At 33.9% G+C, this 19,409-nt stretch overlaps 2 protein-coding genes across 3 annotated transcripts; both read left to right on the top strand.

Annotated features, from left to right (window-relative positions):
* Positions 1-7,735, top strand: LOC133300432 (uncharacterized). The gene is made up of 19 exons (XM_061499977.1): positions 1-186; positions 366-745; positions 867-911; positions 1,013-1,094; positions 1,204-1,272; positions 1,383-1,553; positions 1,634-1,699; positions 2,185-2,253; positions 2,345-2,473; positions 2,833-2,903; positions 3,335-3,565; positions 5,205-5,317; positions 5,474-5,572; positions 5,632-5,684; positions 6,386-6,526; positions 6,605-6,653; positions 6,755-6,804; positions 7,477-7,538; positions 7,615-7,735. The coding sequence occupies exons 1-19, from the start codon at positions 1-3 to the stop codon at positions 7,733-7,735; spliced, it is 2,187 nt and encodes a 728-aa protein (XP_061355961.1).
* Positions 7,736-13,503: 5,768 nt separating this feature from the next.
* On the top strand, positions 13,504-18,850 carry LOC133300417 (putative glucose-6-phosphate 1-epimerase). 2 transcript variants are annotated; one of them, XM_061499959.1, is made up of 9 exons: positions 13,504-13,613; positions 13,996-14,070; positions 14,789-14,845; positions 14,921-15,081; positions 15,233-15,373; positions 17,143-17,245; positions 17,342-17,441; positions 17,856-18,103; positions 18,648-18,850. In XM_061499959.1, the coding sequence occupies exons 1-8, from the start codon at positions 13,521-13,523 to the stop codon at positions 18,068-18,070; spliced, it is 945 nt and encodes a 314-aa protein (XP_061355943.1). In that variant the 5' UTR covers positions 13,504-13,520; the 3' UTR covers positions 18,071-18,103; positions 18,648-18,850. The 2 variants fall into 2 exon arrangements, with proteins under 2 accessions (XP_061355943.1, XP_061355944.1); XM_061499960.1 differs by having other exon boundaries at positions 13,541-13,613; positions 14,968-15,081.
* Positions 18,851-19,409: the final 559 nt, after the last annotated feature.

Consider the following 19,409-nt stretch of genomic DNA (forward strand, 5'->3'; position numbering starts at 1 on the left):
ATGAAGGATAAGGAGAAAGAAAAGGAAACCGAGAAGAAGAAGTACCCCATTGGACCCGAACATTACCTTCTCTATGAAGAGATTGGACAGGGTGTTAGTGCTTCTGTTCACCGCGCTCTCTGTCTCCCCTTCAACGAGGTCGTCGCCATCAAAATCCTCGATTTTGAACGTGACAATTGTGATCTGGTATGCTATGCTATGCTATCCTATTAATCGCATTCCATTCAATCATAATTAAATAGACAATTAAGCTAATAATATATATATATATATATATATATATATATATATATATATATATATATATATATATATATATATGATGATGATGATGATATACTCACGCGCGCACGCAACGCACGCAGAATAATGTTTCTCGTGAAGCCCAAACAATGATCCTGGTGGACCACCCTAACGTCCTGAAATCACACTGCTCCTTCGTCAGCGACCATAATCTGTGGGTTGTGATGCCATTCATGGCCGGCGGTTCATGCCTTCACATATTGAAAGCCGAACATCCTGATGGTTTTGAGGAGGTTGTTATAGCAACCGTTCTCAGAGAGGTCTTGAAGGGTTTAGAGTATCTTCATCATCATGGCCACATCCACAGAGACGTCAAGGCTGGCAACATTCTCCTCGATTCACGCGGTGCTATCAAGCTTGGCGATTTTGGTGTTTCTGCTTGCCTTTTTGATTCTGGTGACAGGCAACGCACCAGGAATACATTTGTCGGAACACCTTGCTGGTACATATCTATATCTATATATATCGATCATCATATAAATTCATGATCTTATCATCAATCTTAATTATGCAATAACTTGTATGTGTGTGTCTCTGTGTGTGTGTGTGATCCTTCATTACAGGATGGCACCCGAGGTCATGGAGCAATTGCATGGTTATAACTTCAAGTCTGTCCTGTTTCTTTTATAAATTATAATTAAATTTTATCTTCTCCGCTTAGTTATTTATCCTCTCGTGTCATGTTAACATTCACTCCAACATCTTCCAGAGCTGACATCTGGTCGTTTGGTATAACTGCATTGGAGCTTGCCCATGGTCATGCTCCTTTCTCAAAGTTCCCACCCATGAAGGTTTGCATATATATATTAATCAAAGACAACACTGACTGACATGTTATGTTATCTCATTCAACCATCTTCCTTGTTACTAAGACTTTAATTTCATAATTAAACTGCCCAGGTACTGCTTATGACTTTGCAAAATGCACCCCCTGGCCTTGACTACGAAAGGGATAGGAAGTTCTCTAAGGTTAGCTCAGCTCAGCTCAGCTCTCAATGAACATGCTTAATTTCAGCATTAATTGATTACTCCCATAATTCAATTCTTTTATTCCTAATATCTTTCTTTCTTTTTTCCAGTCATTTAAGCAGATGATTGCTAGTTGCTTAGTAAAAGATCCTTCAAAGCGACCCTCTGCAGGCAAGTTGTTAAAGCATTCCTTCTTTAAGCAGGCTCGCTCCAGTGATTATATTTTACGAACACTTTTGGAGGGGCTGCCTGCTTTAGGTGATCGGGTGGAGGCTATAAAGGTTCCATATTATTACCACAAATTCCCTTCCGCCCTGTTATGGTATAAAAATATATTTATAAGGCGGTTTTTTTATCACAGAGAAAAGAAGAAGATATGCTTGCACAAAAGAAAATGCCTGATGGGAAGATGGAGGAATTATCACAGGTAGAATTGCTATGCCTAATTGCTTGGAGTAACTGCAGTTTGTTGCATGCACCAGAAAGTTATGCCCCTTGCTTTCTAAATCTTATTATTTTCTCTCGATATACACTGCTTAAATTCAACTTGTGCTGCATTTTGACATTAACAACATCACCGGTCCTCAACTTCCTTTCAGAAAAACTAGTATCGCTTTTCCCCTGTATACATTCTCAGCATGTGCCATATCACACCTTTCAAAAGTTTACCTATACCTATTTTGTCGGTCAATGTCAGGAAAACTCAAGTAGAGTCAGATAATGTCTCTGTTAGTATGTGTGTGAATGTGTATACACCAAAATGTGTTGTATTGGCATTGCAAGCTGAAGATGTGAGTGTATTTGGCAGTTAGCTTATCTTTTCTTTTTTTGTTATATTTTATTCTGGTTATTTTTCTTGTTGCTACCGATTTGATAGCAAGCTAATAACAGTATTGTGTTAATCCTCTATAGAATGAATACAAACGAGGAATTAGTGGCTGGAACTTCAATATTGAAGATATGAAGGCTCAGGCTTCCTTGGTACAAACAATGTCCAATCTTTTCTCCCTCACCATGAACATGCGACTCTTGAAATTATAGAATTTCTAAATAGAGTTTTTATTTCTTCCAGATCCACGATTTTGACGACGCTATATCGGATATCAACCACGTAGCAAGTTCAAGCTCTTTATCTGCACTTGATGCACAAGATAAGCAATTGCCAAGTGCAATTCATAACCCTTCTCCAACTGCTGATATGGTATTTATAAATTCGTTTTCTATATCTTAGGATTATATTTGCGGTATAGTCGGGCGGTTATATTTACTATTTAAAAGTTTTACAACTTTTACTACTTAACTAATTTTCTCGTCAATACAACGGTTATAATTTATTGGATACATTTATTAATTAATTATTAATTCCCAATAAATTATAACTGTTAGATTGACGGAAAACGGTAATTAATTTAGTAGTAAAAGTTATAAAACTTTTGAGTAGTAAGTATAATCCCTCCCTAGTTATAAACATATGTATTTTTCTTTCTTTCCTTTATCCTATTTTTCCTTATTAATAAAAAAAATTTAATTGTGGTAGTTCTAATGGTCAATGCTTCACAGGAAGATAATGGTGAGATGCAAAATCAACCAGCTTCAGTTGCAGTTGGTGATTCGACAGTAAATGATGCCAAGTATGTTTCTAACATGTATCTGACGTCAGATCTAGTAAATATCTACTTTTTGTGATACTCAAACTGTGAGAGCTTTTGAAACTTTAAGTGAATAACATCATGGGCTAATGCTTTTGTCTAAATGGCTTGGGATAGTTTCTTTTGAAATAAAGGATGCCTGTCTCCCCTGTGTGAGCTTTTGAGATTAGAAGTTTATAACATCATGGGCTATTGCTTTTGCCTAAATGGCTTGGGATCTTTTATTTTGAAATGAAGGATACATGTCTCTACAGTGTGAGCTTTTGAGATTATGAGGTTATAACATCATGGGTTAATGCTTTTGCTTAAATGGCTTGGGATCTTTTATTTTGAAATAAGGGATACCTATCCCTACAGTCCGGAAAAGGATTGATCAAGTTAATCCAATTATGATCATGTTTTGCCATTTCCAGGACTAGTATTGAAAAATCTGGAGATGTCTCTAGCATCACCAGTTCAAGCCATGAAGCACAAACTTCTTCGACCTATCTTGATGATCATGTGGAACATAATTTGGGGGAAAAATCTGATATGGAAAGTGGTGGAAGATCCATGGAGGGCATGGCTACCCATTCTCATCATAGAAGAGGATGCTCATCAAGCATCTTACCTGAAGCTACTGTTCCACCTATTCGACTAGAAAGGTGAATACTAAAATTATGCATTTAAGTTTATTTCCGAAAATGCCATTTACTTCTTGTATTAGTTACTGTCATCATGGGAGCTGGGCATTTGGGCTATGATTGTCAAGCCTGTCCTGGCTTGATCTGGATGTGTCCTTATTCAATCCCTCTGATAGGCCTTCCAGCATGGTCATCTCAATCATAAATTTGGGCTAGCTTCATTGGCCCACTTCCTAGGATTGGCTGAACCTGGATCTGAGGTTATACAGGCTTAATTTCAAGAGGATGGCCTACTTTATCTTTTTCCCACATTAACAAAGTCCATTTCATGCTATGTCATGTGTAAATGTGTAATGAACTGGGAACAAGATACTTTATCCATTCATATTCCATAATTAGTGCCAAACTATGCTGGTTAAATTGATATCTGTCATCGTGTTCTATGTTTACTTCATGACTATGTTTTAACGGTATTGATGGGTGATGACTCTTCAATTTCGCTAAATTTGAGTTTTCCTAGTTCTTCCCATTCTCTGGTACAACTTTGCTTTTGCAATTGAAAAGGGGAAAACAATTTCGTATATATTGAAAAAGGAGTGCTTAAAAATAGATGTGTGATTGGATAAACTATATTAACATGTGAAAGTATTATAGCCCAATATTATTTTAGTCCATTTAATTTTGCAAGTTAGTTTTTTTTATATTATTTTAGTTCATTTAATTTTGCAATTTAGTTTGCTAAATTAACGAGATTAATCAGTGGCATATGCTGGTTTATATCATCAATGGTACTATAATTTCCATGTTTTAGGTATACACTTTTTAGTTGCTAATTTGATATATATTATTCAAGTTGTAGAAGGCGTTTTGATTTAATTCAATGGATTTGAATACAATGATAGTACTTTATACAATATTTTTTCATATTATTTAGTTAATTTTTTTCCTTAATAGCAATGTAAAAAATAAAGAAAATTTCCCCCTACTCTCACTATTTGGAAAGACAGTTCCTTCTATTTTTAAGTTTTTGTGCTTTGAGTAATTATGGAATGTAGGACGAATGCTGTTTCCAATGTTCTTTCTCAGAGCTTCACCAAATGATTTTGAAATCTGATGTGAATACTTCCATTTTGATGATTGGAAAGAAGGGAGTCAAAGTAATTGCAGCTACAGACTTGTGATCATTCTCAATTAAACAAGTTAAATTTCACTTTCTCAGGAAGCATAGAATTCCTAATTGTCTTCGCTCAGTGGTCTTAGAACTATCTGAATTATGAAATGGAATGTCGTAAGGTTCTCAAGGGGCTTCTTTTTCAAATAGCATAAAGTAGGTTTACGGCTTCTTGTTTTATACCATACCATTTTTTCTCTTTATTAAAATAGGGAGAATATGTTTCTCGTGTAGAAACATATTTCCCTTTAAATAGATAACAAAATTTGTTGGGTTTTAGCGTAAGGCCGTAAACCAATATTAGGAATTGTAAGGAAGGCATAAACGTAAAAGGTGTTCGAATAACATGACGCGAAGCATGACATTCTATGTTTATTGTTATTTTTATTTGCATTTTCTCTACTATGATGCCCTTATTTATTCATTCAACCCTTTAAGCATCGTATTTTATCTATGATCAGCTTTAATATTTAGCAATATAAATGACAGTGAGAAGCTACAAAATCTGCCCCAGAACATTTCAAGTTGCAATGCAACTTCCGTTTCACAGACAGGAGAGGATGTGCTTACTGAACTTCCTTCTAGAATCTCAAAATCATCAGGTACCTGCTCATATTACTTCGTTTGTTCACATGCTTTGTTGTCAATTTCAAGGGAGCACCACGATATTTTTTAAATATTTATATTAAACTGACGAGTTCTTGAAGCCTGCTAGGATCACTCCTGCATTTCATTCTAATTAATCACTCTTGTAGCAGCTAATTCTGAAGACACTGATGAGAAAGCAAAGATACCAGTTGTTCAACAGAGAGGACGTTTTAAGGTTACATCTGAGAATGTTGACCCAGAAAAGGTGAGTGAGTAGTAACTCTATTACTGATCATTCTCCTTCCTGAAGACCGAATACTAAATGAAGTTTTCTTTCAGGTGGCCCCTACTCCTGTACTGCAAAAGAGTCACAGCATGCAGGTTTGTGGTTTTGAGGTTTGCATAACTGTTTCTTTTTCTTCCCTTACCAAAACAAAAAAACTAAAAAATAAAAATAAATAGATAAATAATAATAAATAAAAATAAAAAAGATACATGTTCCCTAGGGTTTTAGATTGTGGTTGTATTGCGGGTCTGCTGCCGATGCAGTCTGCAATCATGGCTTGACTCTGTTGCGGCAGCTACGCAACCGAGATGTTGTAGCTGCATCACCTGATGCGATCCACAACCAACCTTTTGATACTCAGTTGTAATTTGCTCTTGTGCATAGATTCGAAAGATGTTTTGACCGTATATTACAAAATAGTTAGACCCACGTTCAAATTGACATTTCTGACTTCCTTTCACTTTGTAGAGTATACGTCAAGGTCTCTCATTATGATCCCATTATAATTATTGTTGCTGTTGTTGTTTTTGTTATAATTATTGCATTAGGCCTGGGCCTTAATGGTGTTTAATTTGCTACTAACGTTGTCAGAAAGTGTTACTGCCTTTGCTTTATAGAAAGTGAAAGTTTTGCTATATGTCTAGTATTGAGTTAATTAGGTTATCCGTTTTTTGAATTATGGGTCTGTTATATACTAATATGAAGGTGGTTTAAACTTTAAAATCATGTAACTGTATCTGGCAGATATAACTCCCAATTTACTGAACATCTCATGGAAATGACATGGGTTATGTAGGTTTTTGGCCAGCATAATGCTGCTCCACTACCTTCACCTTTACCATTATTATCAGCATCTGATGCTGCAACATCAAATCTTTCTGGCTGTTCTCTGTTCCCTTTGCTGCACTCTCTGCTGCAGACAAATGTTATTCAAAGGGTATGTTCAGCCTTATGGTCGTGTCTCCTTCAACTAATATCCAAGTGTAACTGTTTTTTGTTCATGACTTTTTAACAGGAAAGCATTTTAAGTTTAATGAAGCAAATTACTACTGGTGACTCTACAGGTTTAACCATAAACACACTGTTTGAATATTTTGTTTTTGACCTTTTTTTCATTGCTTTCTATATATGCACATTTTTAATTTTTTATTTGTCAACCGTGCAGCTGATGGCACATGTACCCCCGCACAGATAGTAGCAATTGAGAAATCTTCAGTATGTGTTTATAGATCATAATTTTTATCATTGACAATAATTTTAATTTATTTTAGGATGTTCTATCAGAGAACCATGTACATTGGCTTCAGTATAAGAATGTTGGATAATAACAATGCCAACTGAGTTTGGTGGTTTTGAAATTTAAAATTCAATATTAAGGACTTCTCAAAAGTGAATTTGCATGGTTGGCATAGTTACATATGCAACAAACGTTCCATTTCGGTGTTTGACAAAGTTCTTAGTGAACAATTTGTCTAGTCCTCTTCGCTGGAAAAATTTTCAACTAAAACCTAGGGTAGGCGATTATTGCGGCCAGTTACTTCACTGTGCCTTTTGGTTCGCTAGAAGTCAATTGGCATGAAAGAAGGGGTGCTACTTCCAACCTTTCCTCTCTGAATATTGTTGATGATTGGTAATTGCAAAATGTTGGCAGAATAGTTATGGGTTGTGGAACTTTTTCCCGTAATCACAAATGCCCTTGTAATTAGCCAGGGAGTAAACTGAACTGTAAATGCAACAAGTTTGCTTGTGGAGTTGCTCTCTGTAGAGGCATTTGGTCTTTCTCTTTCTTTTAAATAAAATAAAATAAATTTATAGTTACTTGATTGACTTTGTATCTGCTTTTCCTTGCATTACTATAAAGGAAATATTGGTTATGCATTACTGCAGCTTGAAGCAGCTCACGATAGGGAGAAGGAGTTACTTCATGAGATAACTGAGTTGCAGTGGAGGTATTGTATTTTATATAGTTGTTGGATTATATGGTAATATCGGTGTATCTTAAACCTTGCTTTGTGACATGTATAGGCTCATATGTACCCAAGAGGAGCTTCAAAAATCGAAAACAGAAAACGCCCAGGTTAGTATCAACATATATTGTTCCCAATATTCGAGTATCATATTTTGGATTATGTATTTGACATTTTAACTTGTGAATCTTAGGTGTGATTGCCTTGTCGAAATAGATATTTGGATTTAGATTTCAGAAGTGATTCCGTTGTTTAAGTGGATGCTTGGATTCCTCAAATCTATTTCTTCATGGATACTTAAAAATTTAAAGTGCAAGTAGATGAGAGAATTGTGGCCAATGCAAAATCCATTGACTAGATTTGGAATGGTCTGCTACTTGTAGGGTTTTTCCCCTTATTATGTAGGTGATAAAAACTTTATCATAGTTCTTTGTTAATATAGATTTATTGTTGATAATTGTTTTTGTAAAATATTTTAGCGTTATTTTGTGCTTGTAAATTATAATGCATGCATACGGAACTTTCTGAACCTATAATCGGCATGTTTAGAATTCATTCAGTGTTACTAGATATTGCTGTATTCTTTTGGGTTAAAATTCAATGAGATTTTGATAATCGATGATTTTTAATTAAGCACTTTAATAACGACCTACGAATATGTGAGAATTTGTTATTTAATTTTTAATTAATGATTATAGATTACATTTTATTCTTTATGTGAGCTCGATTCTTGGAAGACCCACGTCAAACTTGTTTTTTTTGGTAAATGACCCACGTCAAACTTTATGGGCCAAAGTCAGCACCGATTTCTAATTCTGTGCGGACTAGTATAATTCCAGGGAAGGTTACAAGGGACACCACTACTCCACTAGGATATAATTAATAATTAGGGAGAGGTTATATTTATGCAATTAATTAAATTTACCCCCTCTTATTATTTCCCTTATAATTATTAGATTAAGACCAAATCAATGGTTATTATTTTATTCAAATCTCCTTTCTCTCTCTTTAGTGACTATTTCTCCCCCTTTCCACTTCAATCCAGAGATAATAAGATAGTGATAAATATAATCTCTCTTAATAATTAATATTATTTATATACGGATCTTTTTGTCTTCTCTCCTAACAATGCGTCATGTACGCCTCACATTATGAGTCAGTTCCCATGAAAAAATCTCCCTTTTTTTAAGCTCAACACATAGAATAGCATTGTCTAGCCCTTCGCTATTCATGGGATTGCAGTTAGTTATCTATGAAGTAGGAGTATCCACCTATTCAAAGATCTTGAGCAAATCTCACAATACCTCCACATCCAGCCTTATGAGTAGAGCCCTTCGCAGCCCCATTAACGTTAAGCTTGACCCAACATTCCCCCGGGGGTTGCCATTTTCTCCTTAAATTGCATGGAGCACTATATGTAAGTGAAAGGATAGGGGTGGGAAAGAAAGCGAAATTTTGAATGGACAGTTGGGTGTTGTCTCATACATGGCTTCTTGATCTTGCTAACAGGCCCAATGGAACTTAATTTGGTCAATTTGCTAGATAGTTTTCACAAAGTTATTTTGATAATATTTTTTGGGAATAGTTATATTTATAAATTTTTTGTTTATACATTACACTATGTCTGACTGGTTAGACTTACTATAATTTATAAAAAAAGTTGGTAAACGGATCGTTTTCTATATTTTTTTATATGAAGTCATGAAAATTGGTTTGGTTTTAAAAATTATCTTAAAAAAATTAGTTATTTACTAGAGCTGGCAAAATTGAGACAGGATACATTGGTTCACATCTTAAAAATGATTTGTAAATATTAATTCATTCCATTTTAGGGTGATTAGGTGGGTCAACCCACATAAATAATAATAAAAATTTAAAACTTAAAAATGAATTTGAATCTGATTTTACGATATCTAGAGTATTATCTAATTCCCAACCCACATTTCCGTTGATTTTTTCAATCCAACTCAAATATAATTTATGCATCTCAAATTCAGATACAATGTGACATGCAATATCAGAATATAAAATATAATCGCGTCCATAGGGTGGGTAGCCCTTCTGAAAACAGAAGGCAAGAAAAAAAAAATCAATATTTGGATATAAAAAGAAGTCATAGATAACTGAATTACCATAAGTGCAAAGACAGTTCTTTGACTTAAAACTTATATATCTATCTAGGTAACAAATTCTTTTTTTATTTTAACAGACACCAAAAGTTTGTTAAGTATCTACTCATCCAAAAATTTAAGATGTGCGCACATCCAAATAGAGTTTTTATCTGTAACAAGGTTCAATCATCAATTGTATGTAGAATTTACCATGCCATATTACTCATCAAATCTGTCAAGCTCTGCCATGAGTCCATAAACTAGTGTATAAAGTGAAGATAAATGAGAGTAGCGATGTTGTTTTCAAATTTAATTACTGATTAATTTTGATCAGACCAAATCTATATAACTGGGTCGATCATGTGATCTTCCTCTACACAAAGGCCTGGAACCTCCTTGGGTCAGAGCATCTTGTAGTTTGGAGTTTAGAGCAGCTTTAACACATGGGTCTTCTATGGAACGCGATGAGGGATGTACATGCAAGACACTCCGACGCTCAAGTCAGTTATGGTTCAAGCAGGTTTAATTATGTAGGAGAAGATATGTACCTTTGTGTTAATAGGTATGTATTTATAGTGGAGAGATGAGCAGCTTGGGGAGATGTTACTTAGTGATCAAGTTTGCTTTGTCTTGGAGGCAAAGTAATAGAGCTGTCATGTTTAATGTTGAGGAGCTTTGATGAGATAAGGCCATTAATATTATGCAGCTTGATGACTGTCATGGAGCTTGCTGTCTGTCATGGTACTTTTAATATTATGGAGCTTGCAGCCTTCTTGGACTAAGGTTTTGCTTCATTGTGAAGGCTTTAATTTTGGGCCTTGTATTTGTATAATATTTATCCAGATCAAATTTTATTTGAGCATCATCGAACCCATTATAGGGTTTTTTTTTTTCTTTCAAAGTTATGTTTTTAATTCTTAGGGCTCAAAACTAGAAATATTTGGTTAGGGAAACAAGTTTCTTATCACGTAATGGCAGAGGTGGATTTAGGGGGCTAGGGTGGGCCATCGCCCCCCTCCCCCCAATTTAAAGAATTTTTTTAATATATATATTAAATAGAATTGTAGTAATATTATTAAATTATTTGTTTTAAAAATTGTATGATATAAAATTATTCTCCATGACACCATAAGATATCACACTACACTCAATCATAGTCCCATTTGCATTCCCGTGGAAAAAACCTCCCTCTCTCTCTCTCTCTCTCAATTTTAACAAATCTTCTCAAGTCTCTCACTATCTCTACTTTTTTTCTATGAATTAACAATGCTACTATTATTTGATTGTTTTGTTTCGAAATCCATTTATATCATCCCATGTTTTGAATGTTTTGTTTCGACTCATTATCTTCCATTGATTAACATTTTTTTATACCGACGTTCGGTGCGTTAATGTTTTTTAACGCTTCAATGTTTCATTAAGGATTACTTTTCAAACGGAAAGAATAAATTGTGTTGGACAAATAAATTAAAAATAAATAAATCAAAACTCAAGGTGAAATACAAGAGCATAACAACATATTTATTGGGGACTTGTAATATTTCAAATTTTTAAATGCTTCATTTACTCAACTGTTCGAGTATTTTTTTTTAGTCTGTATTTTCTTATTTTTTGGACTCTGAGATCTAGAAGTGTTTACTTTTCAATGTTGGTTAGCTTGCTGGAGTGTTGTTCTACAATATATCTTGATGATAGTGTTGTTCTACAATATATCTTGATGATTATATTTGAATAATATTACTAGACTCAACATTTTCTGGATCTGTTTTTATTGTAGATAGATTTAACAATACGAAAATACGTAGAGTAAGAGTCAAGTGAAATGATCTTAATTTCTGTTATAAATTTCTTTTAACTTTTTGCATATTAAATCTGTATTGTATTTGAAGTACTTTTATTTATGTAGAGGTATTTTTATTTTTCATCTCCTCTTAATAAAATTTATGCGTCCGCCACTGCGTAATGGTTGTAGGTTCAATCAATATATGTTAACATATCTTATTTTCTCTTTGCAATAACAAGAACAAGAGTAATAGATATTCTTTTTTGCCTTCATATTTGGATAACATTCTCCATATATCAAGTGATTTATACTCATGTACCCAAAAAAAAAAAAAATGCTCTACTCTACATCATTTCTAGAGGAGGAGCGAGAAAAAAATATTTGATATTATAAAAGTTTTACATGACAAATGAAACATATTTGTCACCTAATATTAAAATTCTTTTTTTTTTTTTTTTTGGTAAAGATATTAAAATTCTTTTTACTTGCAAACTGACTTGCCTACTTATGAGTTAACCCATTTTAACCTGTTTTTATATGAGAAGGGTTGATGAATTTAATCGACTGACCCGATGGATTAGACCATTTTGTCCTCTCTACTGTTTTGTTCATAGTATATATTTTTTTATTCACTGTAAAGGGGCGATTGGTATGTGAGATTCTTTAAAAATTTCGAGAAATTGAATTTTTTAAAATTTTAAATTTAAGGATATTATCATAAACTAAAGGTAAAAATCATATTTTTAAAAATTAAAATTCCCGACTAAATTTTTTTTTTTCCTGTACCAAACGCCCCGAGTGCCAAGTAGGCAACTCTGAATCCGAGTCATATTGATCTTACAACTTGATATAAAATTTCGTTAATTCCGATCCTATTCTAACTTTATAAATTTCAAAGTTGGTTTTAAGTTTTTTTTTTTTTTTTTTTTTTTTAAATAACTCAATTCATTAGATAAATAACGCTAGCATGCATCCCCTCTTCGCGTCACAACCTTCCCCTCTCACTTTTAACTATACTGGGCAAAATGAAAATAAAAATAAAGGCATATTTCCCTTATTTCGTATTTTGATTAACAGTCTTTTTTTTCTTTCAAAAATATATATCTAAACGTCAACATAATATAAATCTCTTATATTTTGTGTGCAAATAATAATAATAATTTTAATTTTAAGATTTTAAAAAAATGTTTGTGTAGTTTTATTAAACCCTAAAGAAATTAATGTAATTTAACAAAATGAATTTTTTTAATAGTTTTAAGAAAATTGAAGGATGAAGAATGCAACTTTATAAACTTAAAAATTGTGAGAATGACAATAATAATTTTTTAAGGTTTAAATTTTGATAAGCAGATATATATAGTGAGTAAGTGATTGCATAAAACTTCAATTCGTGTGTCATGGTGAGTAACTGTATGAATCTTGTTAGCAATGGAAATTAAATATGGAGCATTTAATAATGCTCATTTACAACTCCTTTTTATTTAATAATTTAAGTTTCATTTTTCAATTTCTCTTTTAATTGAAAATTAATAAAAGGAAAAATAAATAAATAAATCATTAATCATGGGATTTATATAGGTGATAGGAAATCACGTGATAGGAATATATCTGTAAATGAATATATTAATATCATCACGTTATTGAATAATAAGATCAGAATCTAACAACTATGCTTTATTATATGAGATTATATTTTCTCATGCAACAACAGGAGATATTTATCTTATGTTGCACTCACAATTTTATGTGGGTCTTATTACACGAAAGAAGAGAAAGAAAAATTAAAATAAAACTCATATCTTTTTGAGTGTGTAGCAAAGAGTTGTTGTCTCATGTGACATGAGATTAATATTTTCTTTGTTATATATTAATCTCTACAAAAGAATATTTAATAGAGACACACACTCTCTTTCTCTCTCTTGATGAGCTATATATATACAATACATATAGTTGATTGATTGAGAAAGGTACAACATACGAAGGAGGGGAGGCCATTTCATTGATGAGAGATTATTGTTGTTGTCGTTTCTGATTCTGAACGAACGAGGGAAGAGAGAGAAAGTGAAAGAGATGTCACGGGAAAAGGTGTATGTGCAGCACTGTATGGGCGTTAATGGGTTAGAGAAGATCATTCTTAGAGAAGATCGTGGTTTCTCTGCTGAGGTATCATTATCATTATCATTATCATTATCAATTCAAAATAATGCTTTTCTAATTCTCTTCTCTTTTTTCCTTTTATTAATTCCATTCTCTACCATTTGCAATTTGCGTTGCGTTGCGATCACCCCATACATACACATACCTACATGCTTCTGAATCTATCCATACCATACCCCTAATTGCATTTTCACATTTCACATTTCACATTTGATTTGATGGCTATTCTCTCATCTCACACACCACCTATTTTTAATTTAAGATCCTTAAATGTAGCATCAATTTCTTGTTCCTATTAATTTGCAATGACATAATCATGTAATAATAATAATAATATAATACCCAATCATTAGAATGAATTTTGTTATATGCCTTGTGTTTCATGCAGGTGTATCTATACGGAGGTCAGGTTACATCCTGGAAGAATGAACTTGGTGAAGATTTGCTCTTTGTCAGTAGTAAGGTGAGCAACTACAGAGTCATCGTGCAGAATTTATGTTGGTTTGAGGTTTCATTGACATATGGATCTTCCCGGGACTTGGTTGTAGTTTTCTGTAAATCATGGTCTGGTTTTAGTTTTATACCAATGCTATAGTATTATAATGTGGGGTGGAATTTGATGAATAGTTTTTGGAAACATGAATGCACTTATATCCTGATTGATATTCAAGCATATAAGTATTGGCTTGCCAATTGTGGCAAAATATGCTCGATGGGTTAAACTCTAAAATGAATCAATATATATGGTATTTGTAGTTGATAAATATATTGCCTTCAGCCAAGTACAAGCTGATACATAAAGTTGGTGACTTTTTCCTTTTGGAAAATTTTTCTTTTTTATGATGAAGGTGGGCATATGCATGTTTTCATAGTAGATGTAGAGACTGACAGAAAGACAGATGCAAGAATTGTTAGATATTGGAGAGAAAAAGAGAGGGATGAAGGGAGCAAAGCTGTTGCGATTTATATAAGTTTGTGACATTGGATATAGACAAGCCTCGATAGAATGCTGTCAGGCAGCTAATTTTAGAAGTTGATTGAATTCTATTCATCATTAGTCTGGCTTTAATACGGTTTGATATTTGTCGATAAGTTCAACTTGTCACTAAACCCTGCACGGCTCTTTCCTTCTGTTTGGGTCTTTGAGATTTATCACTTCTTTTTTACATGAATCACTGCAGGCTAACTTTAAGCCTCCAAATTCTATACGTGGAGGCATTCCAATATGCTTTCCTCAAGTACGTGTATCTTCTTGCTTCTTTATTTTCATCCCATTTAGTTTGTTTCTTTAAGTACTTCTTATTCATATGCAGTTTTCAAATTATGGCTCTCTTGAACAACATGGATTTGCAAGGAACAGGTTTTGGACTTTAGATCCTAATCCCCCACCATTTCCTACAAATAACACCAACAGAGCTTTCATTGATTTGATTCTTAAACACTCTGAAGATTATCCTAAGCACTGGCCGCACAGGTATATGACTTAAATAATTACTAATGTAACTGTCAAAAAGGGAGCTTAATATTCTCACACCCTTTCAGTCTCTCTTTCTGTTTCACTTCTTTCTTTATCTTCTGGTTTATTAACTTGGATTAAGGGAATATTTTATATCAACTGCTTGCAGATATGAGTTTCGCCTGAGGATAGCTTTGGGACCAGCAGGAGATTTGATGATGACATCCCGCATTCGAAATACAAATACAGATGGGAAATCCTTTACCTTCACATTTGCCTATCATACATACTTCTATGTTAAGGACATCAGGTTTTATCATGCCCTTGGATACTTTTGTTTTTTTCTGTAATATATTCCTCCTTAGCTTAGGACACCTGCCTGTTGTGCTGTCCCCATTGCATTTGTGTCCCTGCAGTGGCTGCAGAATACCCGCTCATGTACCTAACATAAATACACAACCACAATCTCATGTGTCCTAATCATTTGAATTAGGACACACATGACTCAAACATTTGTAGTTGTTTCTGCACAAGCTAATTGAATCATAATATGTGGCATGTCCACATTCAATACTATTATAAATTTTTAATTTAAGTTAAACAAAATATCATATCGGCTCAACTTCAATGGAGTAATAGATGGCACCAACAATGCTCCATCTTTCAATTGGTTGAATCATTTCTATTAAGACACAAAGCACTAATCCTTGTGTTTCATTATTTAAGTTCTATAGCATATGATTTAGAAGGCTTTTTCAGCCCTGCCAATTAAAGTTGATCATATCTGCGATCCTCATGCTCTATATATTTTTCCCATCCAAGTGATATGAATATTCTAATCAACTTTCAGTCAAGTGATATATGGCATTGCTCTTGCCTCATTCTCTCTTTAAATAAGTTTGCTCATTGCTTATTAAAGTATACACTATCACAATTTACCAAAAAAAAAAAGTATACAATATCACATATTGTTGTAGGATGCAGGAAATGGATGTATAACGGATGACTTTTTTTTTTCAAAATAAATAATTAAAATTTTGATATCTATGAAAAGGAAAAAGCAAATCATGGGTAAAATATGGGTATATTTTACTTTTATGAACTTTTGGAAACTCGGAATCTTAATTTATGTTTGAATACAAACACCAGATGCTTAACATATTCTTAAAAAATGATGCTTAACTCTGAAACATTTTCGACCAACATATGAAGCTACCTATTAGAAATATAATATTATATATAAAATCAATCATTTTCTTTAGTCTAACAACTTAAGCTTTTGGGAGAGTTGGTTACTTTACTTAATATCATAGCATCTGTGACCAAGTAGTCTATAGTTCGATCCTTGCCACTTCCCATTCTTATAATAATCTTCTAATTAATCTTATGAAATTTCTTAGCATAGGTGGTTGGGTTTGAACCATAGTAGTTAATTGCGCCGCAATAGCGCCGCGAGCCGCGCCGTATGGGCGTTGCGGTGCCTCGCCGCAAGAAACCGCGCCGCATTGGAACACAATAGCGGCCATTGCGATCGCATTTGCAGCCATATTGCTATCATAAGGAAAAATGTCAATTTTATCCTAAATTTAAATGTGTAACAGAAAAAATTTAAGGAATTTTTAGTCTATCCGTGTCTCTCTCTATCACTTATGCTATCTCTAACTTTAAAAAATGTTTCTTTTTGTCATTATTTCTGTCATTTATCTATTCCGCTATTTCCGGAACCGCAACCCGCTATAACGCTATAGCATTTTCGGGGTTGGCCGCGACATGCCGCAATCCGCATTTGATAACTATGGTTTGAACATTGTTTACCCTTGAAGTCCAATCAACTCTTGTATGAGGGGGAGTATTTCAAATATAATATATAAAACCAGTTATCTGCCTTTATCTAACAATTTAAGCCTTTGGGAGAGTTGTTGCTTGACATATTGCCATCTATTCTAATATGTAACAGAATTGTTTTCTGACTATTGCTGTTTGCATTTGGCCTTATCTAATGTCATAACAGAATTGCATTGCTCTGGGATTTGTGATTTCAACTGTTTGTAAGCTAACAGTAAATTTGCTTATGTTCAGTGAAGTGCGAATAGAAGGACTAGAGACACTGGATTATCTGGACAACTTGAAGAACAGAGAGCGGTCTACTGAACAAGGAGATGCTATAACATTTGAGTCAGAGGTTGGTATCTGTGATCAGCGGAGCAGTTGCTCGTGTTGTTTATATTTTACTGGTTCACTATGTAACTGTTGCATTTTGATTTCTTTGACGCTGAAGGTGGACAGAGTATACTTAAGCACCCCCACAAAAATTGCCATCATAGACCATGAAAGGAAGAGAACTTTTGTATTGCGGAAAGACGGGCTTCCTGATGCTGGTGAGTTTTAAAAGTATTAACATCCTTCCTTATGTACACAAGGATCGTGATGAGATATGATATGAGATGATGAAGGTGTAGAGTGGAAGGGTCGGAAAAGTGAATGATCAAGTATCCGTACAGCTTTTTTTTTATATTAATGGGTACATATATTTGCAAATCATTTGCCCTATGCATGGGTGCATGGTCCCCTCATATAAAATGAACAAACCCTTCGGTAAATCTAATTTCATTGAAGTTGTTCCTCAGGGTTGGTTTTCATGAAGTTATATGCATGACTTGTTCATATTCTGTATTGAAATATTGAATATATATCTACCCGAGCTGCTATTGTGGAGACTTGGGATGTTTGTGGTATGGCATTCGAAACAAGTTTTTCCCAGTGTTTAATATTAGTGTTATTTTTCTGTGCAGTGGTATGGAACCCGTGGGACAAGAAAGCAAAGACCATAGCTGATTTTGGGGATAATGAGTACAAACATATGCTGTGTGTCCAGGCTGCCTGTGTAGAAAAAGCAATTACTCTCAAACCTGGAGAAGAGTGGAAAGGAAGGCAGGAAATATCTGCAGTACCTTCAAGTTATTGCAGTGGTCAACTCGATCCACGGAAAGTACTATTCAGTTATTAGAAGAATAATGGGTTCCAATGCGCCTTTGTACAGGTACTTCAGTGAAAATCTTGATGGATTACCAAAGTTATATCAGATTAGTATGAATTTTATGAGACAACGTGTGGTGCTGATTTTATTCCATTGGTGGGATTTTGTGTGAAACTTGCCTTATAAAAGTTACTTTACGGTGTAAGATTAATTTTAGTTCACATCTATGCCAATGAAACCCTATATATAAAATGAAATGCAAGGTTTACTTATGTTCTTAGTGAGAGGTGTTCAGTCCCGTGGAGTTTTCAATTTACGTTTGTGGGTTCTGAGTTGTATCATGAATGTGATTATTCCAGTGATTTAATTTTTTTTTTAAAAAAATATTTCTTCTGTACAAAAAAAAATTATATATATATATTTCTTCTGACTTACTGTAGAAAGACAACTTTAACCAGAGCTCACGTTTGTCTGACCATATTTATTCTTTGAGTGCAAGAAAATTGTGAATTGGTTTGAATCAGTAAGTTAATAATATCGACTGGAAGAAAATTTTCAATCTATAATTGCAGTATGCTTCACTAATCCCTTTTTTTTACTGAATCAGGCTTGATGCAGTTAAGTGTATTTCTTGTAGGAACTGTTGTTGCGATAATGGTGCATTCAGTGAATTCTTGTCCGGATTCTCTTCAGCTTTGAGGGCGGATTCATAATTAACAAAATTGTCTATATCGTTTTAGCCTTGAGTATGTTCAGTTGCTTGAGCTAGAGATGAAGAGAGCCGCTGGAAAAGAACTTCCTATTTTTAGGTCTGCACAACTTTTTCCATTAGGAACGCATATATATTCTTTTTAAAGTTTAAACACCCCAGTTAATAATAGTTTGTTGCATTTTTTCCTCTTTATTTTTTTAACCTTATTTCACCTTTTTAGAAAACATTTCTTGTTTTTTCTTGATACAAAATGCCTTGAGCAGGAGCAGGAGCAGTCTATGCTATGCAGTTTAAGGGATTATTTTCTAAAGGCACTTACTTTCTCTGCCCCTCCTTCCTTGACCCTTGGAAGGACTTCATTCAATCACATTTTTATAATTATTTATTTACTTTTGGTAACCTTCGAGGGGCTAAGCCCCTAAGAAACTTAAAACAGAATGGGGGCATAGGCAACCAGGTCAAATTATTATTTACAAATAGAACCACACCCTCTATGCAGATGAAACCTCATTATTATTGGACTTGGACCATACAAAGATCCTCCAGAATGGCTGTTGGTTGCGCTTATGGTGGTTGTCTATATGCTCACTTTCTGTTCTTCTTAGCATTTCCCACATTACTTGTACGTCTTGATACTCACAAGTCTGTACATCATCC

The sequence above is a fragment of the Gastrolobium bilobum genome, unplaced genomic scaffold, assembly GCF_033153095.1.
Source record: "Gastrolobium bilobum isolate Gb01-03AN ecotype WA unplaced genomic scaffold, APGP_CSIRO_Gbil_v1 utg41252, whole genome shotgun sequence".
Taxonomy (NCBI): Eukaryota; Viridiplantae; Streptophyta; class Magnoliopsida; order Fabales; family Fabaceae; genus Gastrolobium; species Gastrolobium bilobum.

What these genes read in the sequence shown, in the direction of transcription:
- LOC133300432 (XM_061499977.1), top strand. Translation starts at nt 1, where the DNA reads ATGAAGGATAAGGAGAAAGAAAAGGAAACCGAGAAGAAGAAGTACCCC. An exon ending in AACGTGACAATTGTGATCTG is followed by an intron (nt 187 to 365) that starts GTATGCTATGCT and finishes CAACGCACGCAG; the next exon opens with AATAATGTTTCTCGTGAAGC. An exon ending in TTTGTCGGAACACCTTGCTG is followed by an intron (nt 746 to 866) that starts GTACATATCTAT and finishes CCTTCATTACAG; the next exon opens with GATGGCACCCGAGGTCATGG.
- LOC133300417 (XM_061499959.1), top strand. Translation starts at nt 13,521, where the DNA reads ATGTCACGGGAAAAGGTGTATGTGCAGCACTGTATGGGCGTTAATGGG. An exon ending in TTCCAATATGCTTTCCTCAA is followed by an intron (nt 14,846 to 14,920) that starts GTACGTGTATCT and finishes ATTCATATGCAG; the next exon opens with TTTTCAAATTATGGCTCTCT. An exon ending in CTATAACATTTGAGTCAGAG is followed by an intron (nt 17,246 to 17,341) that starts GTTGGTATCTGT and finishes TTGACGCTGAAG; the next exon opens with GTGGACAGAGTATACTTAAG.